This window comes from Phacochoerus africanus, chromosome 1, assembly GCF_016906955.1.
Source record: "Phacochoerus africanus isolate WHEZ1 chromosome 1, ROS_Pafr_v1, whole genome shotgun sequence".
NCBI classification, from domain to species: domain Eukaryota; kingdom Metazoa; phylum Chordata; class Mammalia; order Artiodactyla; family Suidae; genus Phacochoerus; species Phacochoerus africanus.
Window position 1 is genome coordinate 112,222,048 of NC_062544.1, and position 25,831 is coordinate 112,247,878.

A 25,831-nucleotide genomic window follows, 5' to 3' on the forward strand; every position below is an offset into this window, starting at 1 on the left:
GGTTCTTAGTCGGATTCGTTAACCACTGCACCACGATGGGAACTCCAGAAAAGAAATTCTGACATGCCATAACATGGATGAACCTTAAAGAAACTGTGCTAAATGAAACAAGCCAGTCACAGAAAGACAAATACTGTATGATTCCACTTAGATTACTCAGAGATGGAAGGTAGAATGGTGATTGCTAAGGACTGTGGGGGAAAGGAGATTGGGAGTTACTTTTTAATGGATATGGAGTTTCAGCTTTGCAAAATAAAAAAGTTCTGCGGATTGGTTGTGCAACAATGTGAATATACTTTATACTACTAAGCATTTAAAAATATTTAAGATGATAGGAGAGTTCCTGTTGTGGCTCAGCAGGTTAAGAATCTGACCAGGATCTATGAGGATGTAGGTTCGATCTCTGGCCTCACTCAGTGGGTTAAGGACCTGGTGTTACCGTGAGTTGAGGTGCAGGTGACAGATGCAGTTTTGTTTTTTTGTTTTTTTAATTTCTGTTCTTGCTTTTATTTATTTAGTTATTTATTTATTTTATTTTTGTCTTTTTGCCATTTCTTAGGTCGATCTCTCGGCATATGAACGTTCCCAGGCTAAGGGTCCAATCAGAGCTGTAGCCGCCGGCCTACACCAGAGCCACAGCAATGCAGGATCCGAGCCATGTCTGTGACCTACGCCACAGCTCACGGCAACGCCGGATCCTTAACCCACAGAGCAAGGCCAGGGATCGAACCCCAAACCTCATGGTTCCTAATCGGATTTGTTAACCACTGCACCACGATGGGAATTCCACAGATGCAGTTTAGATCCAGCATTGTTGTGGCTGTTGTGTGGTCTGGCAGCTGCAGGTCCTATTCAACACCTAGCCCAGGAACTCTCATAGGCCGCAGATACAGACCTTAAAATGTATATTTATACATACATTTAAGATGATAAATTTTACGTGTATTTTGCCATAAATTGAGAAAAAAAAAAAAGGGTGGTTTCTCCTCATTAATGAGCCACAACACTTTCCAATAACAGCTCTGGCATGATTATTAACACTGACAAACCACATCTTTTCTATTCAGCAACAGAAAGGTGGTCCAGGGGTAGTATTTATTGGTCTATTTGAAACAAGAGCTTCAGAAAAAAACTGATACCTGAACTCCAAACTTTGCTCTGATTTGAAAATTAAAACTCATAAAGATTATTCATTTCTCTTATTTGAAAACATACACATTCCTCATTTTTAACACTAAGTACTATGCTGATCTGGCCACCCATACTGTGCCACACTGCAGCCAGAAACTTTTTTTGTTGTTGTTGTCTTTTTGCTATTTCTTGGGCCGCTCCTGCAGCATATGGAGGTTCCCAGGCTAGGGGTCGAATCGGAGCTGTAGCCACTGGCCTACGCCAGAGCCACAGCAACGCGGGATCCGAGCCACATCTGCAACCTACACCACAGCTCACGGCAACGCCACATCGTTAACCCACTGAGCAAGGGCAGGGACCGAACCCACAACCTCATGGTTCCTAGTCGGATTCGTTAACCACTGCGCCATGACGGGAACTCCTCAAACATGTCATTCTTATGATACTATAGCACAAACACAAACACTATAGCACTAACTGCAATTTTCAATGCAGTTCACTATTTTTACTTAAAAGTGCACTGGTCTTGGAGTTCCTGTTGTGGCACAGTGGAAATGAATCTGACTAGTAACCATGAGGTTGCAAGTTCAATCCCTGGCCTCGCTCAGTGGGCTAATGGCCTGGTGTTGCTGTGAGCTGTGATGTAGGTCACAGACATTGCTTGAATCCTGCATTGCTCTAGCTGTGGCATAGGCCAGCAGCTATAATTCCCATTCGACCCCTAGCCTGGGAAGAACCTCCATATGCCACGAGTGCAGCCTTAAAAAGCAAAAAAAAAAAAAAAAAAAACACCAGTCTAAGGGCACCATGCTAAAAATCACACAGGGTTTTGAAGAGGATTTAGCATATGCAAATTTCTTCAACAGAGAGGCAAATAAAGGGGGTAAATGAGAGCACAGCTTGGTCTAAACACAGGGATTCCATCAGCTACACAGCGAGGGAATAGGCGGAAATGACAGAAAGCTGCTCAGCAGGGATATGTTCTACTCCCTCCTTCCTACATGTTCAAGTGCCCCTTCCAGGCCATTCCCCTGACCCTAGGGGAAAGGTAGCTAGAATGGGACTGATGGAAGACTGAGAGCCCAAGAACTAAGAGGGTGGCCCTCAATGGCCAGAGATAGGACATTCCTGCACTATCAATGTTCCAGGGTCTGAAGAGAATGTACTTCTCACTCCCCAGGCACACAACAAACGTTTCTGACCTAAGCCAAATGACATCAAACTGGAAGACCATAGAAGGAATGCTTGCCCTTAGCTGAAACTCATGCAAAATAACTTCAAAGGGTCCCTCCAACTCTAGGACTCTCATCACCACTATTATTAAAAGCCTTAAGAATACTCCTTTTCAAAAAATAAGGGCGGAGGAGGAAGACAAAATACAAACGTAATACAATGACCTTTTGGGTCAACTTCATGGTATACTGCCACCATCTGACCCACATTAGGGAAAAAAACCTATGACATTATGTCCTTTAGACTGCCCCTAACACAAAGTATACACTGAAGCACTGCTCATGCTCATTTTTTAAAATACCCTGGTTAAGAGTTCCCACTGAGGCTCAGTGGGTTACGAACCCAACTAGTATCCATGAGGATGAGAGTTAAAGATCTGGCATTGCCGTAAGCTATGGTATAGGTTGCAGATGCAGCTCGGATCCTGAGGCAACTCCGATTCAACTGAGAAATTTTATATGCCTGGGAAATTCCATACGCCAGAGGTATGGCCCTAAAAAGCAAAAAATGCCCTGACTGTGGACCAAGGCAACAGATCACCTTTGTACTCCTGACAAGAAAGTCTAAGAGTTCCCATCATGGCTCAGTGGAAATGAATCTGACTAGCATCCATGAGGACGCAGGTTCGATCCCTGGCTTCACTCAGTGGGTTAAGGTTCCAGTGTTGCCATGACCTGTGGTGTAGGTCAAAGACGCAGCTCAGATCCTGTGCTGCTGTGGCTGTAGTAGAGGCCAGTGGCTACAGCTCCAATTTTCCCCCCAGCCTGGGAACCTCTATATGCCAAGGGATCGGCCATAAAAAGACAAAAGAAAAAAGTCAAGTCTAAAACCAGGCAGAAAAAAGCCTAGGAAAAGCCAACTGTCATCTCTTTGCATCTATAGGTGAAAGGTAGGTGAAAGCCAAGCTCAAATGTGTCACATGTCACTTTTCAGTCACTTCTTCCACTGGGAACTGACTGTGATCATAACTCTACTGACCTTCCATCTCCCCTTACACTTACTTCCCCTGACAAAAACAGCCATCACAGGAATGCTTGGTGAATGTTGACAGGTACAATTTGTTCCACTGCAAAGGTAACACAGAAAATTCTGGTTCCCAAATTTCAGATTCCAGATGTAATTTCAAAATGATAACCTATTTCTTTCCATTCAATAAACTAAGCTAAAATCTGAAATCAGTAGCAGAATTAATTTGAAAAAGAGACAGGCAGAAATTTAAAATGCAAGGGGCAGGAGTTCCCATTGTGGCTCAGCAGAAACAAATCTGACTGTTAACCATGATGACTCAGATTCGTTACCTGGCCTCGATCAGTGGGTTAAGGATCCAGCGTTGCCATGAGCTGTGGTGTAGGTTGCAGACACAACTCAGATCTGGCATGGCTGTGGCATAGGCCAGCAGCTACAGCTCTGATTCGACCCCTACCCTGGGAACTTCCATTAGCCATGGGTGCAGCCCTAAAAAAAAAAAAAATGCAAGGAGCATGCCCCAGGCTCTTGGTAACAGCAGTTAATTTAGGCAAAAAGCAGCTTAACTTCCCCCTGAGGGTCTACAAAGATTTCTGGTATAGGCACAAGTCAAGGACCCTTGTTTCTATGCCTTTACTGTAAGAAAATCAGGTTCATAACGCCCAGGTTACAGAGAAACATGACCTCAGTCCACTACCCAGGTGGACATTTCAGATAGAAAAACAACAAAATACCGCACCTGAAAAGAGTCCAGAGTTATCTATGGGGCCAGGAAACAGATTGTGTTCACCCACATTGTACATATCCCAGCTGTCGAAGCCCACATACTTCTTCCACTGCTTGAACCACCGGCTGTCAATAAGATACCTAGAGACAGACAAAAATTTACTGTACCAGAATAGCTGAGGTTTTAAGTTTCTGCAGCTGCTCCCTTAATTTTTTGTTCATGGTCTTTCCACTTGGGGAACAAGTAATTTCCATAAAAAACACACTCTCAGAGTTCCCGTTGTGGCTCAATGTAAACAAACCTGACTAACACCCATGAAGACACAGTTCGGTCCCTGGTCTCACTCAGTGGCTTAAGGATCTTATACTGCTGTGAGCTGGGGTGTAGACTGCAGATGTGGCTCAGATCTAGCATTGCTGTGGCTGAGACATAGGCCAGCAGCTGTAGCTCCGATTCAACCCCTAGACTGCGAACTTTCATATGCTGCCAGTGTAGCCCAAAAAAGCAAAAACAAACAAACAAAAACACACACTCTCGGGAGTTCCCTTTGTGGCTTAGCAGGTTATGAACTAATATCCATAAGGACATGGGTTCAATACTCAGCATTGCTCAGTGGGTTAAGGATCAGGCGTTGCTGTGAGCTGCAGTGTTGGTCACAGATGTGGCTCAGATCACACACTATTGTGGCTGTGGTATAGGCCGGCAGCTTCACCTCCAATTTGACCCCTAGCCTGGGTATTTCCATATGCCACAGGTGTGGCCCTAAAAAAAAAATTAAAGTAATCCTTTCCAGGAAATCCCTGTGGCCTAGGGGTTAAGGATCCAGCATTGTCACTGCTACGGTTAAGGTCACTGTAGTGGCATAGGTTCGATCCTCGGCCTGGGAACTTGTTCATGCTGTGATGCAGCCAAAAAACAAAGAAAAAAAAAATTCTGCTATGGGGAAAACCTTTTTTGCTAATGACCATGTCAACAATTCCATGATAGTTTGGTTATAATGCTTTGCTTGACAAGAACAGCACTAAACAAATTTTCTTTTTAAAAATGAGATAATGGAGTTCCCGTCATGGCTCAGTGGTTAACGAATCCAACTAGGAACCATGAGGTTGTGGGTTTGATCCCTGGCCTCACTCATCAGGTTAAGCATTCGGCGTTGCTGTGGCTGTGGTGTAGGCCAGCAGCTATAGCTCTGATTAGACCCCTAGCCTGGGAACCTCCACATGCCAAGGGTGCGGTCCTAGAAAAGCCAAAAAAAAAAAAGAGATAATAACATCACACACTTCAGTTTTCCTTTGAGGACCAAAGTAGCAAAAAATGTATGTCTGTATATTTGTGTACAAATGTGTACACATATACAGGTATATAAACACACATATGCATCATACAATATTGTCTTGGTATGTTTATCTTCTCGATAACCATTACGTTGATCTGGCTATATTTTAATTTTTTTTTTTTCTTTTTAGGGCCGTACCTTTGGCATACAGAAATTCCCAGGCTAGAGGTCGAATTGGAGTTACAGCTGCCAGCCAGCCTACACCACAGCCACAGCAACTCAGGATCCAAGCCACATCTGCAACCTACACCACATCTCATGGCAACACCAGATCCTTAATCCACTGAGCAAGGCCAGGGATCAAATCCACATCTGCATGGATCCGAGTCAGGTTCATTAACTGCTGAGCCACAAAGGGAATATGATCTGGTTTTATTTTAAAAGTATCACTATGCTGTTCTACAATTAAGACAAAAGGAGGGGGAAACCTCTGTTGGGGAACAAAGTACAACAATTATATTGGGAAGTCCTTCAAATTTTATAACCAACAAACCTCAGAGGAGATCAGGTAGCTTCTCCTAAAGGCCACAAGGACCCATAAATATATTCAAATATCTAAATGCTCTTTTCTCTCCAAACCTCCTGAACATCCTCCAAACACTTTTACTGATTTTAGTCTATCTGAAACTTCCTCTGCTTCTGTTGAGTATTCTTCATATGCCACTTCTGATCAGGATATATCATCCACAAGTACTTTTTGCCCACCCTGCCTTTCACAGATTGGCTAGCACAAGACACACCTGAATTCCTCCTAATCCCATTGTTTCTCTTCCCTGCTCAAGTCCTCTGTCACACTAAGTTTCTTGGAAGACAACCATAGTTTCTTAAAGAGGGATGCTCAGTCACATTCAGTGCAAAGCCAAGCCCCAGCTTTCAGCTCCCACACAATACAACAGTGTAAGTACTATTCCTTCTCCTAGAAAATTTATTAAGAAACTTCTGACTGAGACCTGCTCTCCTAAATCTTGGACTTTTAATCTTTTTAGCTAGGCTCTAGGTTACCCCTCTCTCTCACTCCGAAATGCGGCTGCTACAATTATCTTTGACATTTGCTACCAAAATAATGAGACTCTCAGACATTTGTTCAGCTTCCGACCTTGATGTCTGTTCCGCAGTTTACAAGTTACAAAGTATCTACTTCTGATCTACGCCTCAACCAACTGACTGCGGGGGGCGCCAAATATCGCTACTCTGGTTTTAACAGTAAGGAACTAGGGTCTGTGAGATGTGGACGCCTTTGCCCAAAGTCACACAGCGAATCCTCAAATCTAAAGGGTCTGCTCAACCTGAGGGTCCCTGTGAGCATTCCCCTTCTTTCCTCTCTGCAGCCCTAGACCCCGCCGGATCCGCCCCTGAGCTCTGAAAGGGCCGGGACAACCCTCTGCTCCACCCACGCTTTCCCAGAGAGGATCTGGGGCTCCCTCTCTTCTGTGGCGGGGGGGTCAAGTCAAACTCCGGGGTCACTAACATCGCCCCTGCCCGGCCGGAAAAGAGGGTCCCGGCCCAAACAGGAAAAGAGGGGATGGGCCTGAGCGCCCAAGCCCCGCCCTCTGGCCCTGCGCGGCGGAAACGAGGGTTCGGCGCTCACCACTGCGCCCCTCGTTGCAGCGTGGTCCTCATTAAGGCCCCGAGCTCGGATTTCTGGGTCTCTGCATCCGGTCGTTCACGGCAGCCTCCGCCTTCCGCCATCTCGTCAGCGGCCCCGGTCCAGCCGGCCCGGACATCCGCCTCGCGCACAGCGTGCCGTGGGTCGCGAACACGCACTCACGCACGCACGCACGTGCGCGCACCTAAGGACCTCCTCGCGCCGCGGCTTGTACGCCTGCCCTCTTCTGCCTTTCCCCCACCCTTCCAACGCGCCAACCCTGTCCCACCCGTGCGCGGTGGAGTGGGCGGGGGTTGGGGGAGCGGCCGGAAGAGGAGGTGGGCGCGGGGGGGGGGGGGGGGGTAGGAGCTGCCACTTCTTCCGCCCTGCAGGCCACGCCATGGGGCGGCGGTCCTGCACCACTTCTCCTTTCAGCTCGGCGATCTTTAGGAGTCGGACCGCAGACCCCATGACACCCTGGGCACCTCTTCTGGACTTGCAGGGTTATCCTGGTCTTAATAAAGGCAGGTCAGGTGCCTGGAGGCCTAGAACTAGATCTTCTTTTCACTCCAGCCTTTCGGCTTTCAGCAGAGACCTTACGTTAGTCCTTAGCTGCCCAAACGTGGAATGGGTCTCCATTCCCAGAGGCACTACAGGGATTTTAGAGGGTGTTAGGTGCACCAGCGCCTTGGGACCGGGTCTCGACGGTGTGGCCTAGTCGTTAGCAAGCTGGACGCCAGTATAACCTAGCCCAGGCAGTTACACAGGCCCCTGAGGTAGCTACTTGCTTTGTCGGGGAGTCAAGCAGCCGCAGAGGGGCAATAGCAATGGGGGAAGGAGAGGTAAAAGTCTGTTCTCCACATCAGATGCCGGGTTTCTGCTCTGTTTGTTGTTGCAACAAGATAGTGTTTGAACACCATATGTTTCCCACTCAACCCTGCAAACAAAAATCACAGCCCTCTTCCTGGAGGAGGAAGTAAGCCCAGAGCAAGGTGGAGGCCAGACAGCTGGCCTATGTGAATCTAGCAGAGAAAATAAGATATACAAGGCCCAGTACCTGCCCTTATTTGATCTAAAGGAGGAGAATAACTCTTCCACAAATGACCCCAGAGCCAAGCAGTGTGGGGTAAATGCCACTAACAGGTAGAACCAAAGATTAGACCCTGAACTGTGAAAGGGCGCCTTTGACTTGAGTAGCATTTGAGCATGATCTTGAAAGCATAGAAATGATAGTGCATGTTAAAGGAGGAGTGACTAGAAGGGTCAAAGAAAATTTCTGGAACTAGCAGGGTGGACGGAATCAAAGAATGAAGATTAGTCCAATTGAGCTGGGCACAGATTACTGAAAGGGCTTGGGATCTGAAGCTCAAAGGGAGGCCAGAGGGGCCACATGTCTTGCCTTAAACAGCCCACAGATATTGTAGGAAGTTTCAGAGCATAGAGAAATGGTTGAGGGTGCTTTATACCCACAGTGCTACTAGGAACCTTGGGAAAGATGGCTGTGAGGGAGGAGAGGAGAAACAGATGAACTGTGTTCATTGTTAGGGGTAGAAGAGATAGAGGTGGCCTAGTGAAGGTGTGGTAAGTCATTTGAACAGATTTACTATTTTTATGTTCGGCTTTTGGCTAATTGAAGTTACTTTGCACTCCTGGGACATCCACTGTGCACCGTTTAGTCGCAGAGATCTCTTCACAGTGGGTAGGTAGCAGGGAAAAGTAAATTTGGAGATAAAACTGCCTTGAGGGAGTTCCCACTGTGGCACAGCAGAAAGGAATTCCTCTAGTAACCATGAGAATGGGGGTTCCATCCCTGGCCTCCCTCAGTGGGTCAGAAATCAGGCATTGCTGTGACCGGTAGTGTAGCTCGCAGCTGCAGCTGGGATCTGGCATTGCTGTGGCTGGGCATAGGCCAGCAGATAAAGCTCCAGTTTGACTGATAGCCTGGGAACTTCCATATGCTGCAGGTTCGGCCCCAAAAAAGACAAAAACAAACAAACAAATAAAAAAAAACACAAAAAAAAACCCTGCCTTGAATAACCACATAGCAGTTAATCCTCTGCAGATAGAAGTTACATGACAGTTCTACATCTGGGAAGACAATCCTGATACCCCAAGAAATGATGTTCTGTGAAAGTTCTTTGAAATTGTTTAAAATTGTGTCAAACAAGAAACATTAACTTTAGCCCTATTTATGGAAAAAGAAAGTTGGGTTACTGACAGTACTTCAGAAACTACATTAGAATGTCTGCTTCCCTCTTCTTTTTTTTAGCAGTTTCTCCTGTACCATTTATGGCCTGGGTCAGAGTCTTATGGAAATAGGACAAGTCATCAGCCCCACTAGAAAGGGGGACAAAACCTAAATATAAAAATAAAAACTTTGGAAGATCATTTTAAGCCTGTGTCTCTTCAGAGCTATTAAACAGCTATAAAACTAATACACTAATTATGGGTATTTCATAAAGATTTGTATTAAAATTATTAAGTGCCAATAGTTAAAATGCAAGGAATAAAGTGAAAATTCATTATCAGAAGATCACCATTATTTCCAAAGTTTAAAAACTTTCTTAGTTTGATTAAATGTTAAAAACTGAGAGTTCCTCTGTGACTAAGGGAGTTAAGGATCTGGCATTGTCACTGATGCGGTTTGGGTCACTGTTATGGTGTGCATTCAGACCCTGGCCCAGGAATTTCCACATGCGATGGATGCAGCCAAAAAAAAAAAAAAAAGCAGAGAACTAGAAACAATAAACATTTGCCTATGTGGTCCTCCTATTGTAGGGGTAATCTGCAGATTTGGAAGGAAAGGACTTGTGTGATTCAACTCAGGAGACACTCTGACCTCAGGACTGTGTTCTCTTTTGGGCCATTTACCCTAATGGGGCACTCTCTTGGCCCCATGATCAAACCACAGAGCTGAACAACCCACTCGTTGCCAAGGGAGCTGGGGCCACAATAACAGGAAGGAAAGCAGGAAGAGAGCTGGAGGGAACAGGCTTGGCTGATTTGTCACATACTGCTCAATCTTAGACTGTGATGATCTAATTGGGGGTTTGTAATGTCTAGGTATGTGAACTTTAAGCTTTATGTGGTTTCAAATAAAAAAGTTCTTGCCTTGGCTAGCAGTATGCCTTGCTCTAAATCTACCTGGAGTTTGCCCTCCCCAGTCACCCTCGGTCCACATTTGGCCAGCAATCACAGAGCGCATGTGGCAGTCTTCATGAATGGAGGTGGCATCAGGAGAGAAATATATTTTGTTTCCTTCTTGCCCAATATGCTTCCTTACCCTCCAGGTGAAAAAGTAAAAGGCTCTCAAGGTACATTGTAGAAAAATTAAGTGTCTTGTCAGTGACATTATCACCTCTGTTTTTGTTTTGTTTTTTGCTTTTTAGGGCCTAACCTGCAGCATATGGAGGTTCCCAGGCTAGGGATTGAATGGGAGCTGCAGCTGCCAGATTACACCACAGCCACAGCAACACGGGGTCTGAGGCGCAGGTCATAGCAACTCCAAATCTTTAACCCACTGATCAGGGCCAGGGATTGAACCCTCATGGATACCAGTCAGGTTTTTAACCCACTGAGCTACAACAGAAACTCCTGTCACCTCAGTTATATAAGGGTAAGTTTACTGGGAAAGATGACACAGGCAAAAATCTGAACAAATCTCACAGAGAGGAAGTAGGATCATTTTTTCCTACATTGGAGACCATGTGATTGGACAGATTTCATTCTGGTTATGCCACTGTTGGTAGCCAGCCCTGATTGGGCAGGGAAGGTGTAGAACCCTGGGCCCAGATGTAGCTAGTATCTTCTCTTCTTGTTCTATTACCACCAATGTCTCAACCTTAAACAAGTATTTAGATGTTAATTGTGTCAGTCTTTTTCACAGAGCAACTTTTCAGTATTTCTTGGGTGAATGAATGAAAGAATTATCCAGATAGTCATTTTTCATTTGAGTACTCACTGTCCCTATCCTCCAGAGATTCACAGCCAGTGTGGTTGGGGAAGATGTCTTCACCTGTGTGTTGTGTGATAAAAGTGTTTGAGGAGGGAGTGCCCATTGTGGCGCAGTAGAAACAAACCTATCTAGTATCCATGATGATGCAGGTTTGATCCCTGGCCTCGCTCAATGGGTCAGGGATCTGACGTTGCCACGAGCTGTGGTGTAGTTCACGGACTTGGCTTGGATCCCATGTTGCTGTGGCTGTGGCGTAGGCAGGCATTTACAGTTCTGATTCAACCTCTAGCCTGAGAACTTCCATATGCCACGGTGCAACCCTAAAAAGCAAAAGCACAAAAAGTGAAAAAAGTGCTAGGAGAACATGGAGGGTGATGCTGTAGACACTTTGATAGGAAGGAAACACAACTCGTGTAGGAAGCAAAGTCATCCTTACATTTGCCTTGGCATTTGAAGGCACATGATGAGTCTGCCAAGGAATGCTCAGAGGACTAGGGCTTTTTTATTTTATTTTATTTTATTTTATTTTATTTTTGTCTCTTTTGCCTTTTCTAAGGCTGCTTCCCGCGGCATATGGAGGTTCCCAGGCTAGGGGTGGAATCGGAGCTATAGCCACCAGTCTACGCCAGAGCCACAGCAACGCAGGATCCGAGCTGCATCTGCAGCCCACACGACAGCTCACGGCAACGCCGGATCGTCAACCCACTGAGCAAGGCCAGGGACCGAACCCGCAACCTCATGGTTCCTAGTCGGATTCGTTAACCACTGCGCCACGATGGGAACTCCAGAAAAATTTTTTAAAAAGTGTAATGGATTTAAAGTGTTGTGCCAGAGTTCCCACTGTGGTTCAGCGGAAATGAATCTAACTGGCATCCATGAGCACACAGGTTTGATCCCTGGCCTCACTCAATGGGTTAAGGACCCAGCGTTGCTGTGAGCTGTGGTGTAGGTTGCAGATGCAGCTCAGATCCTGCGTTGCTGTGGCTGTGACATAGGCTGGCAGCTACAGCTCCAATTTTACCCCGAGCCTGGGAACCTCCATATGCTGTGGATGCAGCCTTCAAAAAAGAAAAAATAAAGTGTGCCATAGGGCTCTTTAGATTCGCACACATGTATAGGCATAGTTATGTCCTGGAGACAGAGGAAGAGGAGGCTGGGGTAACATCTTTTTTTTTTTTGTCTTTTTGTCTTTTTTGTTGTTGTTGTTGTTGATGTTGTTGCTATTTCTTGGGCCGCTCCCGCGGCCTATGGAGCTTCCCAGGCTAGGGGTCCAGTCGGAGCTGTAGCCACCGGCCTACACCAGAGCCACAGCAACACGGGATCCGAGCTGCATCTGCAACCTACACCACAGCTCACGGCAACGCCGGATCGTCAACCCACTGAGCAAGGCCAGGGACGGAACCTGCAACGTCATGGTTCCTAGTTGGATTCGTTAACCACTGCGCCACGACGGGAACTCTGAAAATAAGCTTGTTTTAAATAATGTTTGTAGAACGACATTGAGACAGAATAAGGAAGTCATCTGATACAGGGGTAATTGTGCAAGAAATGCCTGAATCAAATGAATTTTATCTTTTTTTTTCAGTTCTATGGAGGTATACTTGACAGATAAAATTGTAAAATATTTAGTGTGTACATTGTGATTTAATCTACATATATATATTTTATCAGATTTTATGTTTTAAAAAAAACACCAAAAGAAAAATTTAACAGCAGCATTTCTGGAAGAACTACTAAAATGGAGGCTCTGAACCTATTGAGAAACAGCAGGGCTCATTCCCTTTTCAGAAGACCTGTGGCCTATATGCTGCTGCCTGCCCCCAGATCAAGCGATGTCCTGGAGGCACTACTACCAAAGGCCAGGACCTCAGGCAGGCTCACTGGGATTCCTTCACTTTTACTTGTTTAATTTGAGCTGCTGATTCACAATGGGGTGGAGTGGGTACAGGTCAGAGCCAGTAGCAGTTGTGTGGTTGTATGAGAAAGAATGTGTGTGTGTGTACTAGGGGAAGATGTCTAGTTTCTTGGGTAGGAAGATGCAGTGTTAACTGGCTTTATTCTGAGTCTTCCTGAAAAAGAGAGGGTTGCTATGGACAGCTGAAGGGGGCAGGCAGCTTCAAGTCTGAGAAGGAATATTCACCAGCCAGGGTCAGCCACATGGGAATCTCAGAAGTTCCCTTTTCTGGCAGCTCAAGGCATAAACTGAAGAAAAAAAAAAAAAAAAGTGGGCATGGAGGGGTGAGTCACCAGGCACCCTGAAGGGAAGAGGTTGGTGTCAGTTCAAAAAGGCCTGTGTTCCCACTCCAGAGCCAACAACAGAGTGTGGCTTGGGCCACACTGACCCTTTACAGGAAAGAAGAGAGTTGGAGCAGGAAGGCTGTCCTTATGGGTTCAGCTAAAGGTCATTGAGTAAGATCCTAAATCCCCAGACTTTCCACATCAACAACTCTGGAGGCGGGTCGTGGATATAGATTTTAACAAGCCCTCAGGTGATTCTCAGGCATTATATATTAGCTCCTAGAACAGGACCTAGTCCATTTGGGGCACAGGCTGTCTTGTTTCAGCTCTAACTGCCCCCCACCCCCCCACCCAGCAACAATAAATCTGTACTACATTTGCTAAGGAACACTCAGTCTCTCAGTCCACAAACACTTGTGCAGATAACCGTTTTTATGAAATGCCCCTTCCCTTGGATCCTGACATTATCCATCTACCTCTTTGCCACCTCACCCAGGATTGTGAATCAATAGGATTTCGAATAGGTTTAGGCCCCCAGGTCTTCTTGCCGTTCTCCCCAGGTGAGACCTTATCCCCTCCAATGGCTACTTACTGACCTCTTGACTAGAACTTTGTCTCTAACCCAAATTCCTTTTCTGAGCCTCTTGTAAGCACTTGCCCCAGATATCTCTATCTGGATATGAGCTCATCTCCTTGCACCTGCTTCTTCTTGTGTTCTCCATTTGTCATTGACGCTAACTTTCCACCTCAGGCCCTGGCACAATGAACTCCTTGCCTGTCTGCCCTCCTTCAGCTTCTTCCTTGGCTAGTGGCTTCTTTATTATTATTATTATTTTGTCTTTTCACGGCCGCACCTGAGGCATATGGAAGTTCCCAGGCTAGGAGTCTAATCGGAGCTGCAGCGGCTGGCCTATACCACAGCCATAGCAACACAGGATCCAAGCCACGTCTGCGACCCACACCATAGCTCACAGCAATGCTGGATCCTTAACCCACTGAGCAAGGCCAGGGATCGAACCTGCATCTTCATGGATACTAACTAGTTGGGTTCGTTACCTCTGAGCCACAACGGTTCAGCTAAAGGTCAGCTAACTCCCTAAATGCCACATCTTTTCCCTAAATGCCCTTTGCTCTTTTTCGCAACACTCATTTACTCCTGTGTCATGTACTTGACTCTGTTATCACAAAATGTATATTTTGTTCTATGAACGGAGTACAGGGTACTTTGAAAATACATTAGAAAGCCTGGCCCAGCAGAGCATCATGCTTGCCTCTTGGAGGGAATGAGTGACAGTGAAGCTGAAGAGCGGTCAAGAAGCCATTAGCCAGTGTGGTTCCCATTGTAGTTCAGTGGTAATGAGACCAACTAATATCCATGAGGACTCGGGTTTGGTTCCTGAGTTGATCAGTCTGCAAGTGACCATCAACAATTCTTGGCCCAGTTTTGAAAGGAAAGTTTTTTTCTTTATATTAAATGACAGACATCTGCTGATTCATGTCATTCAGATGCCCTATGGACTCTGAGGAGATGACCAGCTTCATTCCACCTCCCAGACTCTTACCCTCTGGGGAAGTAAGTTGACCAGTCACAGATGTAATCATGACTCCTGATTCTCTATCTACAAAACAGAAACAGACCCAAAAAACAAAACAAAACAAAAAACCAGAAACAAAAAAAAGAGAACAGACTTGTAGCTGCCAAGGGGGAGGGGGAGGGAGTGAGATGGGCTGGTCTGCGAGTTTGAGGTTAGTGGATGCAAACTTATACTTTTTTGTGTGTGTGTGGTCTTTTTAGGGCCACACCCAGAGCATATGAAAGTTCCCAGGCTAGGGATCGAATCAGAGCTACAGCTGCTGGCCTACACCACAGCCATAGCAATGTTGGATCCTTAACCCACTGAGCAAGGCCAGGGATCGAACCCTCATCCTCATGGATACTAATCATGTTTGTTACTGCTGAGCCACGAGGCGAGCTCCCCAAACTATTACATTTGGAATGGATAGACAGTAAGTTCCTACTGTATAGCCCAGGGAACTATATCTAACCTCCTGAGATAGGCTATGTTGGAAAATAATATAGAAAAAATATATTTCTGTATGACTGAGTTACTTTGCTGTATAATAGAAATTAGCACAACATTGTAAATCAACTATACGTTAAAAAAACAAAAAAAACAACCCTGGTTCTGAGAGGAGCATATATGTTGGGGTCTAAATGAGGAACAGGGCTGTCTTGGTCACCTCAGAGAGGACTCAAAAGCTGAAGTGGAGAGGCCTTGCAGCCCGAGGGAGATGGGCTTGTGCAAGAGTTCTGATAATGCAAAGAGAAAGAACCAGTAGATCCCTTAATGACCTAAGGGAAGACAGAGGCAGAGGGCAGCAGCAAAGATTTTTGCTTAGGCTGGAAGAAAAGTTCTTGAGGGTTGGTTCAGACACAGCAGGGACTTGAGCCACCAATTTGAGCATGAATGTTGGAACCTCAGAACCTCTGGACCACATTCTGGACTGAATGACTGGGTTCTTATCTGCCTAAACAGAAGTTGCATACAGCTTCTGCAGAGTGCCTTGTACTGCGATAGGAAGTAGCTCCAGGTCTGTCGCAAAAGATTATTGACAGCAGGAGAGGTTGGGCCAGAGCCACACCTGAAAAGCAGCAGCTGGCCTCCAGGTTATGCCCCTACCCTGAGCCTGACCACATGACTGCAACCACTGGGCATGGTCAGAACCAATTGTATACTCTTCTGAGTACAAGAGAGGCAGCAGCAATTAAGGACGGCATCAGAGCAGACAGAAGCACTATGCAAGTATCTAGCCAAGTAACGGGAAAAGGATGTTATATTGCATGAACTGCCAGTGGTGTAAAGTGGGCTTATATGGCCCTAACACTTGGAGAGGCTGTTATCAAGCAAGGGTAACAGCCTTCGTTAACAGCCTCTCCAAGTGTTAGGGCCATGTAAGCCAATACACCTGCTTTTATGAAAGAGATTTATTCCAAGATGGACTGGCAAAGAGACAGGAGGCAAGGCTCTTAAATCTGTCTTCTGGATCTGCGATTTGGTCAAACTTTTTCTTTTTAGGGCCTCTCCTGTGGCATATGGAAGTTCCTGGGCATAGGGATTGAATTAAGAGTTGCAGCTGCAGGCCTTTGCCACAGCCATGGTGACACCTGATCTGAGCCCCATCTACAACCTACATAGAAGTTTGTAGCAACATTGGATCCTTTACCCACAGAGTGAGGCCAGGGATCAAACCCACATCTCATGGACACCATATCAGGTTCTTAACCTGTTGAGCCACAATGGGAACTCCTGGTCCAACTTTTTTGAGTTAGGGGAGCATGGGTTGGTATGTGGAAGCACTGGTAGGCAGGGTTTTCTTGTTTGTTTTGGTCTTTTTAGGGCCACACCCATGGCATAGGGCAGTTCCCAGGCTAGGCGTTGAATTTGAGCTGTAGCTGCTGGCTTATGCCACAGCCACAGCCACGCCAGATCCGAGCCACATCTGCAACTTACACCACAGCTCACATCAACGCCGGATCCTTAACCCACTGAGCAAGGCCAGGGATTGAACCTTCGTCCTCATGGATCTAGTCAGATTAGTTACCACTAAGCCATGACCGGAACTCTGGGCAGGTTTTGATTAGAGGGTTTGGCACTTGGCTATTGATGGTAAGGTATAGTTAAAGAGGGCTTCAGCACCAGATCTTCCTGGACAGTGGACCCTTTGCTTTTGAAGGAGTTCTAGTGTTTAGTGTCTAGTCATGTTCAGGTTCTTTGGTTCTGTGTGGGGAAGGAGGGGTGGGGATGGAGAAACTTGGCTCCAGGCATTATGAGATGTCCTAATATTCTCCTCTGTGAATGCTCAGGCTGCATGACTTGTGGTTTTGTTCTGTTGTCTCTGAAAAACAATTCAGTATCTTGTTATCAAGAGAGTAGGGCCAGTTATGGCTGGTTCTGTGGTTCAAGTCCACAGACTCTAAATGTGAGTGGAAGCCTATGGTATTATTTTTTTGTGAAGGTCATTTCAAGATGAACAAATACTTAGAAAGGAGAGGCCTAACTACTGGGGTTAGGCAGTCAGCCCTTGACTTGTCTTCCTCTTTTTGAAATAAAGACTTTCTCTAACAGGGCCTCAGGATGGCCCTGCTATATGTCCTGGCAGAGTGAAATGCTCGGACAGGAGCTGGAATTATCACATAGGAAAGAGTGACTTCCACTGCAGACAAAAGGATGAGATGTTCAGACTTAGCGAGGTATAAGGCCAGCCAAGGAATGAAGCTTAAGCTCTACCCCTATGACAATGAGGGTAGTAGGAAAGGTGTCCCCAGTTGACACTAATACAGGGCACATACACAGTTCTGGTGACACTCAGCACTTTATTAGTGAGGAACTGTGGTCTGGGAAAGGGGAAGCTGGGATGGACAGGACCAGCGCCCATCTCAGGGAATTTTCCTGGACATCAGGTGTTCCTCCACATAGGTTTAGAGGAAACACTTTCATGGATAAAATCCCAAGAGTAGCACTGTAACTGCCAAGCAGCAGGGGTAGGAGGGGGCACTCTAGGCACTGCTAGGCCCCTGGGACAGCAGGGCTTCGATGTCAGGCTCGATATCGATGGTCAGAAAGCGACGGCTGTACCTGCGCAGGGGCACACCGTCTGGGCCCACCAGGAACTTCTCGAAGTTCCATGCGATGTCGTTGCGACACACTGGAGACCAGGTGATAAACTTGGGGTCGGTCATGAGGGCAGTGGCATCGTCACTGGGTGTGGGCAGAGCCTCGCGGAGGAAGGCGAAGAGCGGGTGAGCATTTGCGCCATTCACCTCACACTTCTCGAAGAGCATGAAGTTGGGCTCGAACCCGCCGCCTGGTCGGACGTACTTGAGGCAATTCAGGATCTCCTCATTCTTGGCATTTTCCTGCGGGAGGCAAGAGCAGCTGGGACCCGGGGATGCAAGGGGAGGGGAAGCCTTCTGACCACAAACATGGAGTTTTTCCGTGAGTCACTGGACTTTAGCTTGCACAACCTCAGGGTGGCCCTCAACCCTTGGGAAGAGCGCCCAGAGGAAAGCGAGCCAGTGGCCCGCCTCTCAGCGCCCACAGCGCGCGGCCGCGGGGCCCTGCGGCGTGTCCGCCAGCCTCCTAACCCCAGTCTCACACCCGGCCCCGCTCCGCCCGGCTTGACCCACCTGATGTCCAAACTGGTTGCACGGGAAGCCGAGCACGACCAGGCCCCGGGGCCCGAGGCGCCGCTGCAGCTCATTCATCTGGGTGTAGTCCCGCACCGTTGTGCCTCAGAGCGACGCCACGTTCTCAATGAGCAGCACCTTGCCCCGTAGGGAGCCCAGGCTTATGGGCTCCCCTCCAGCCAGCGGGCGCGCAGAGAAGGCATACACCGAGCGTGGGGCCACCGCCGCTAGGGCGGCAGCGGAACGCTGAGCAGCGCACATGGCAGAGTGGGTAGAGGCGCCGACTGGAACAGCAGAGGGGGGTCCAGGAGGCGCCTCCTTTTAACAGTCAGGCGACGGGGGTCACGTGGCTCAGGGACTTCCCGGCAGCTCCGCCCTCCTCAGTCCCGCCCCATCCGGCCTCGGTCCTCCTACCTTGGACCGCGAGGCGGGAGGGTGCGGCCGGGCCGGATACGGACACCGCCCAGACGTGTGGAGCCGTGGGCGCATCTGGTCCGCCCCAAGCAGCGCAGTGCAGGTACTGGGGCAGCCGCCTGAATTATCCGGTTCAGAGCCCAGGCCCGAAAGGGCTCCAGAGTCTTTCTCAGTTATCCTTGGGGGGTTTAGCACCGGGCCTCAGGAGGCTGGCCAGTAACAGTACTATACGCTGCTTGTAGCCACAAAGCATCCAGCCTGTGCCGTATTAGTACTCCTGGAAAAAGCGCCCTATTTTCAGGTGCAGAATGAGAGTGAGTTATGACTTATGATGGTGCACCTGATGTCCAAGGCAAGCTCTCTGCGTGGAGGGTCCATGGCTCTAGGAAGGTTATGTTGGAGGAAAATGGGCAATGCTGCTGAGCAGGGGGCCAGTAGCCAGGGCTGGGCTCCAAAAGCCAGCTCTAATTTCCCTGTATTCTGGGGCTGCCCTTGACTGTGTTCACATCCTGGCCTCCGGCCTTCCTTCTACTTTTGGTGTTTCCCGAAATGCAGCACTTCCCTTACACATTTTCTGGGGTTACTGCTCAGGCCATGCGCTAGATTCCTGGAGGGGAGCCCAAAAGAATGCAAAGCCAAGGGAACCTAGCAGATTTCAGCGATCCTCATAGCTAGTCAACTTCATCTTGAACTCGTGCTTCGAAGTAAAACGAATTGAAAATGAGCACAGAATAAGATAAATTTCACACTAAGATTTTCTAGAAAATGACTGCTTAGAGCACCCCTTAGTAGGCTGCATTCCGATCCTACCCTTCTCTGAACTTGAATGTGATACAAGATAATCATTTCCATCTCCTTGGGAGGAGCCAGGTTAATGCCAGATTTAGGATGAGAGTGGGCCAGCTGGTGCTTTACCTCCTGAAGAAACCTAGGCAGAGTTCATCCTCCCATTCCCAGCCCTGGAGAGAGCAACACAAACACCAGGATACAGGAAGTTTAGAAAACTGCCTTTATTCTATTAGTAGTTGGAAAAATTAACTGGTACAGAAAAAGTTTAGTCAGCTGGAGATAAGAGAGAAACCAAGTGCCACACAAGAGAACTGGTGGCTCCTCTGGGAGGGAACCTGGATACAGTAAGAAAAGCACTGTGAACTAGAGCCAGACCCTGCAGTCCAGGTGAGACAGGTTATGCCAAGTGTGAAGTGTCTAAGTGCCTCAGGCATAAAACCAAATTCTTATTTACTTAGCCCAGCTCTAGGGAAGGAGTACTGGAATATGTGGGGCCTAAGAGGGGTAACATGGCCATCTTTTATCAGAGAAACTGACAAAATGGGAATTTAAAAATTGAATTTTCCATCTGACTTTATTTTCAAATACACTTTCTTTAAAAAAAAAAAAAAACAACCAATACACTTTCTGTGGGGATGACAAATATCAGTATTAGGAAATCCAATTATACAAAAAATACTACATCTAGTCTGGGGGTAGATATATTTATTTTTGGTAACATACATTAAGCGGCACTAATTACACAGTAACTATAAGGTAACTAACATGAAACCACAGAACTGTAACTTTGCCACAGCTGCGCAGACTTGGGCCTTTCTGGCTGAGCACATTTTCAAAAAACTGGATACCCACCCCAGAGCTAAGCCAATGAAATCTGTTAAAAGGAGTAAAGCTCTGAAGTGGTAACTCACCAGAGTACCTTGCAGCTGACAGATGACAGGCAGGACATGTTAGTTATAAAGTAGTTACAGCCTAATTCACAAAAGTTACCAACTGTTTCTCTTTCTAGAAAGAAGCAAGAAGTTAAGAAATTCCTTGAATTAGCGCCTGGTGTCAGGTAGGAGTGCAGAGGAGGGCTGTTAGAGCAGTGTCAGAAGGACCCTGGTAGGTCAGGTGGGTTGGACATCATTAATAATCATGGTTGGCTTCTAAATACTGGTAGCAAGATGACTTCTGATTTGTAATCTTAGGTAAATTATAGATAAATGAAAAGGCCAGTAATCATACACTAAGATTAATAAACAGCACTTCAAAATTAACCGCGTAAGGGCTGTGCTTGCAGCAGGGTTTCACAAGACAAGGCACCCAGATTTTTTCTTCCCACGTCGGGCTTGCAGAGCAGCTCTCGTAGCCATTTCAAAAACCTCCCTCACTCCATCTTTGGTCTTTGCTGAACACTCCATGTACCCAAAAGCACCAATCCTGTTTGCCATATCTCTGCCTTCTTCTGGTTTTACTGGCTCCTAGCAAAGAGAGAACTTTTGGTTAATAGTGTTGCATACATGTATTAGGTAGGTGTAGAGTATTCAACTTCAGCTTACAAATTTGTTTTAAAAAACTTTCAGATTTGAGTTCTGTCTTATGATACTCGTATGTTGGTGACCCCAACCCCCAATATAAAATCCCTATCAAATGAGCTCTTTTCTGGGAAGTAGGGAGAAAAGGAGAGGCCAGAGAAGCTCTGGAGGGGTTGAGGGAATCAAGGGAAAAACTACTCAAGCTGTTGATCCAGGCAAGTCTTTGGCTAAGTTGGCTTAACAAAGGACTGAATGCCCAAGGAAGGAAATACATCCTTACCTTGACATTCAGACAAAAATCTCAGTGGAAGAACCTGGGCTAAAGACTTAAAGGCACTCCTTCTGCAGTGGGGAAGTCCTACCATCGGGCCACCTGCTTTCTCAAAAGCCAAGATGTCCCTGCACCATCTATCTATCTAATCTTTCTCTCTTTATTTGCTTTTTAGGGCTGCACCCACGGCATATGGAGGTTCCCAGGCTAGGGGTCCAATTGGAGGGAGCTGGGTCTGCGACCTAAACCACAGCTCACGGCAATGCTGGAAACCCAACCCACTGAGCAAGGCCAGGGATAGAATTGCATCCTCATGGATACTAGTTGGATTGTTTCTGCTGCACCAAGAACAGGGAACTCCACCATCACTTAATAAAGGCATTAGGGGAGTTCCCATCATGGCTCAGTGGAAAACAAATCTGACTAGCATCCATGAGGTTGCAGGTTCGATCCCTGGCCTCGTTCAGTGGGTTAAGGATCTGGCGATGCCGTAAGCTGTGGCGTAGGTTCGAAGATGGCTGGGATCTGGTGTTACTGTGGCGTAGGCCAGCAGCTGTAGCTCCAATTAGGCCCTTACCCTGGAAACCTCCATATGCCACTGGTGCAGCCCTAAAAAGACACACAGACACACACACACACACACACACACGCATTAGGGCTCTATGTTTGGACTCCCTGCCCTGAGGATTTCCTGACCTTTCACTAATTTATCTTTCAAAAGTAATAACTGGAGAGGGAAATCAAGAGCCTAATAAAGTCCCTACATTTGGGAGCACTGACTACTGCTTGATGGTTCCTTCTTAGGCAGGCAATCTTTTGGGGGTATATCACTGCCTCACAAGACAGATTCCATCTTATACAAATAGAAGTCGTAGGGACTCTGTGCAGGCACCAGTGAGGGCCAGATGACAGCAAAAGGCTTCTAGGACTCTCTCAATCAGCTTGGCCTATAAGGGTTTTTGCTGGCTTCCCTGAACCTCCAACCTTGGGCTCCAGGTTCAAGAATGCTATAGGAATACAGGGCCCTGACCCAGACCATACCTGCTTCATCTTAGCTAGCTCCCGCCTTGTGTGCTCATCATTTCGAAGATCCTTCTTGTTCCCAACCAGGATGATGGGCACATTGGGACAGAAATGCTTGACTTCTGGAGTCCATTTTTCTGGGATGTTTTCTGAAAGGTGCAAAATGCACATAATTTGAAGATACATATAATTCTACCTTGAAAAATCTCCAAAAGCCCCAGCTAGGTAAATTGCAAAGAAACTTTCTGAGAAGTATAATGGACATTTAATGTCAAAATCATAAAAGGCAAACTCTAACTCCTCTTCTTTTCAGCACAGAATCACCTGCTTTTCTCAGTCCCATCAAGTTTAGTTCCTCTGGAGGTGGGACCCAGGTAAAGGTACTGGAGAAATGAAGAATCCAAAACAGAGAGTGGCTCCACATGGTGCCACCTGCCCCAAGGAAGAAAGCTCTTTACCAGCCATCCATGTCACTGTTGGCAGATAATTCTGACAACAGGCTACAGAAGGAGCCCCCATTCTGGGGATATAGCTGGCCACATGCTTTCTCAATGTCTTACTCATGGACTCTTGGCATGACCTACTCTATGGGTTACTGGTATTTCAAATGATTTGAGTGGCTTTAAAAAATGAATGATAACCAACTGGAGTTTGTGTGTGGCTCAACAGGATTGGCAGCATTTCTGGAGCACTGGGATGCAGGTTCAATCCCTGCCCTACACAGTGGGTTAAAGGAGGATCCATTGTTGCAACTGTGGCTCCTACCTGATCCCTGGCCCCAGAACTCCATATGCTGTGGGCTGGCCAAAAAAGAAAATAAATAAATAAATCAAAATAAATGATAACCAGCTGTAGCTTCTTGCCAATACTGTAGAAATTTAGAAAGGTTGTATTACACCATGGTGTACAAGTGGCCTGGGTTGAACTTCCCATATCCGCCACCTTGAGCATCTAGGGTCAGAGATATTATAAAACAGGTTAACACTAATATCTTACTTAGTTTAAATGGTCCTGATTGTAACTTGAGACTGAATTTTATTTTTTTTCTTTTCTTTTTTTTTTTTGTCTTTTTGCCTTTTCTAAGGCCACTCCCTTGGCATATGGAGGTTCCCAGGCTAGGGGTCAAATCTGAGCTGTAGCTCCCGGGCTATGCCACAGCTCACAGCAACGCTAGATCCTTAACCCACTGAGCAAAGCCAGGGATCAAACCCGCAACCTCATGGATATTAGTCCACTGAGCCTCATTTATTGTTATTTTTTCTTTTTTTTGGCATCCCCATGGAATATGGAGTTCCCAAGCCAGGGATTAGATCCAAGCCACAGCTGTGACCTACACCACAGCTGTGGCAACAGTGGATCCTTAACCCACTGTGCCAGGCCAGGGATGGAACCTGCATCCTGGTGCTCCAGAGATGCTGCCAATCCCTTTGCATCAATGGCAGGAACTCCAAGGCTGTATTTTAGGAGTAAAGTGTTCACTCTCTGACCTCAAGACATTACCAAAAGGCAGGAGTCACTGAGAATGTGGAACCACAGAACTCTCTCTCTCTCTTTTTTTTTGTCTTTTTAGGGCCACACCCAAGACATATATGGAGGGTCCCAGGCTAGAGGTCGAATCCAAGCTGTAGCTGCTACACCAACAGCCACAGCTACGCGAGATCTGAGCCACATCTGTGACCTACACCACAGCTCACAGCAACGCCGGATACTTAACCCACTTAGCAAGGCCAGGGATTGAAACTGCATCCTCATGGATATCAGTCAGATTCATTACTGATGAGCCACAATGGGAACTCCAAAAGCAAGTTCTCTTTTAGGTCTTGGTGCCTGTTTTTGCAGTGTGAAGTCAGATTCATTCATTCTTTTTCTAAATGAAAGGACATTCTGAAACATGGGGCCAATTGAGCTACTGGAATGGTCAGGTTCAAGTCTTAGCTGAGGCACTTTATTATTATTATTATTATTAACGATTTTAATTTTTCCATTAAAGCTGGTTTACAGTGTCTGTCAATTTTCTACTGTATAGCAGAGTGACCCAGTCATACATACATATTATATATACATTCTTTTTCTCCCTCCATCATGCTCCATTATAAGTGACTAGATATAATTCCCAATGCTATACAGCAGGATCTCACTGCTTATCGAGACAATTCCCAATGCTATACAGCAGGATCTCATTGCTTATCGAGACATTTTATAAAAGAGCTAAAATACGGCTTTAAAAACACTACCAAGATGCAAACTATTATACATAGAATGGATAACAAGGCCCTACTGTATAGCACATAACACTTCCACAATGGAAGAGAATACTTAAAAAAAAGAATGCAATATAACAGAATCACTTTGTTATATAGCAGAAATTAATACTACATTGTAAATCAACCATACTTCAATTTAAAAAAATTTAAAAAACAAACAATTTAAAAAACAAAAAACACTCTGAGGATTCAATAAATCAGCAGTCCAGACAGTGGGAGGCAGTAGGCTCAATATCAACTACTTAACACCCAAAAAATCCTTCCCCAAATCCTAGTCTAAAAAATAGCTTTGTATTTAGAACCTACCTACCTTCCAAGATGAACATGGCAGCCACAGGAGACCTAAGCTGAAAAGGGATTTGGGGCTCAGGTTCTACAGTCCCAAGGCTCTAGGACCCTGGCAACTGATGATTCCTTCTCTGAAGCTCATGTCAGTTTTTCAGCCACTTAAATGCCCAGAAAGAACATGAGAAACCGAAGGTCGGCCAAGTACACAGGCAGTGACAGACTTTAGGCTACAGGGCTACTCACCTAAACTATCAGGGCTATCAATAGAGAAACACATCAGTATAACATCAGTATCCGGGTAGGAGAGGGGCCTCAAACGATCATAATCTTCCTGTCCTGCTGTGTCCCACAAAGCCAACTCTACCTATGATAGGAAAAATAAACATAGAGTACAGGTTAATCCCATTACTTACTTTCAGAAGAAGTGACACTTACCATAGTACCTTCAAATGACAGACTGTTCAAAACAGTAAAATACAGATTGGAATCAAACCTGAAGGTGCTAAGAGGTGTTTACACTGTTTTAGGTTACAATTTCTCAAAACTGCAAATTTTATAGAGATACTAGAACTGAATAAAGTACCTAATTCAAAATGTCCAGTCGAAAATAACTTTGTAAAAAATAATAGTAACTAAAATAACTTTGTAGCTTTAAGTATTTAATCATAAATAACATTCTATATAGGAAAGAAAGCAGATGAACAAGAAGAGAAATCAATTATAAATAACATTCCACCAGGTATACAAAGCAAAACAGGAAAAAATCAAAATAAGTAACTTTTCCTGTTACATTCTCTCTCTCTCTTTTTTTTTTGGCCTTTTCTAGGGCTGCTCCTGCAGCATATGGAGGGTCCCTGGCTAGGGGTCTAATCGCTGGCCTACATCAGAGCCACAGCAACTCGGGAT

The 25,831-nt window shown here is 46.1% G+C and overlaps 3 protein-coding genes across 17 annotated transcripts in view; all 3 read right to left on the reverse strand.

The window, feature by feature from the left end:
- USP4 (ubiquitin specific peptidase 4) overlaps positions 1–7,231 on the reverse strand; it is a 53,582-nt gene extending 46,351 nt beyond the window's left edge. For 3 of the 13 annotated variants that reach the window (XM_047774104.1, XM_047774089.1, XM_047774123.1), the window contains exons 1-2: positions 6,982–7,218; positions 4,070–4,197 (exon numbers count right to left, since the gene is read on the reverse strand). In XM_047774104.1, coding sequence (XP_047630060.1) covers positions 4,070–4,197; positions 6,982–7,082 — 229 coding nt within the window. In that variant the 5' untranslated portion in view covers positions 7,083–7,218. Of the gene's footprint in view, positions 1–4,069; positions 4,198–6,981 lie in introns of all 13 variants that reach the window. The other 10 variants (XR_007134244.1, XM_047774138.1, XR_007134245.1 and 7 more) reach the window with 7 other exon arrangements.
- A 10,295-nt stretch (positions 7,232–17,526) lies between these two features.
- On the reverse strand, positions 17,527–18,713 carry GPX1 (glutathione peroxidase 1). The gene is made up of 2 exons (XM_047774267.1): positions 18,360–18,713; positions 17,527–18,089 (listed from the first exon to the last, which is right to left on the reverse strand). The coding sequence occupies exons 1-2, from the start codon at positions 18,618–18,620 to the stop codon at positions 17,730–17,732; spliced, it is 621 nt and encodes a 206-aa protein (XP_047630223.1). The 5' UTR covers positions 18,621–18,713; the 3' UTR covers positions 17,527–17,729.
- A 1,055-nt stretch (positions 18,714–19,768) lies between these two features.
- The window catches only part of RHOA (ras homolog family member A), a 74,530-nt gene continuing 68,467 nt past the window's right edge, over positions 19,769–25,831 (reverse strand). For all 3 annotated transcript variants that reach the window (XM_047774277.1, XM_047774282.1, XM_047774290.1), the window contains 3 exons: positions 25,169–25,289; positions 22,392–22,522; positions 19,769–21,025 (listed from right to left, as the gene is read on the reverse strand). In XM_047774277.1, coding sequence (XP_047630233.1) covers positions 20,852–21,025; positions 22,392–22,522; positions 25,169–25,289 — 426 coding nt within the window. In that variant the 3' untranslated portion in view covers positions 19,769–20,851. The remainder of the gene's footprint in view (positions 21,026–22,391; positions 22,523–25,168; positions 25,290–25,831) is intronic.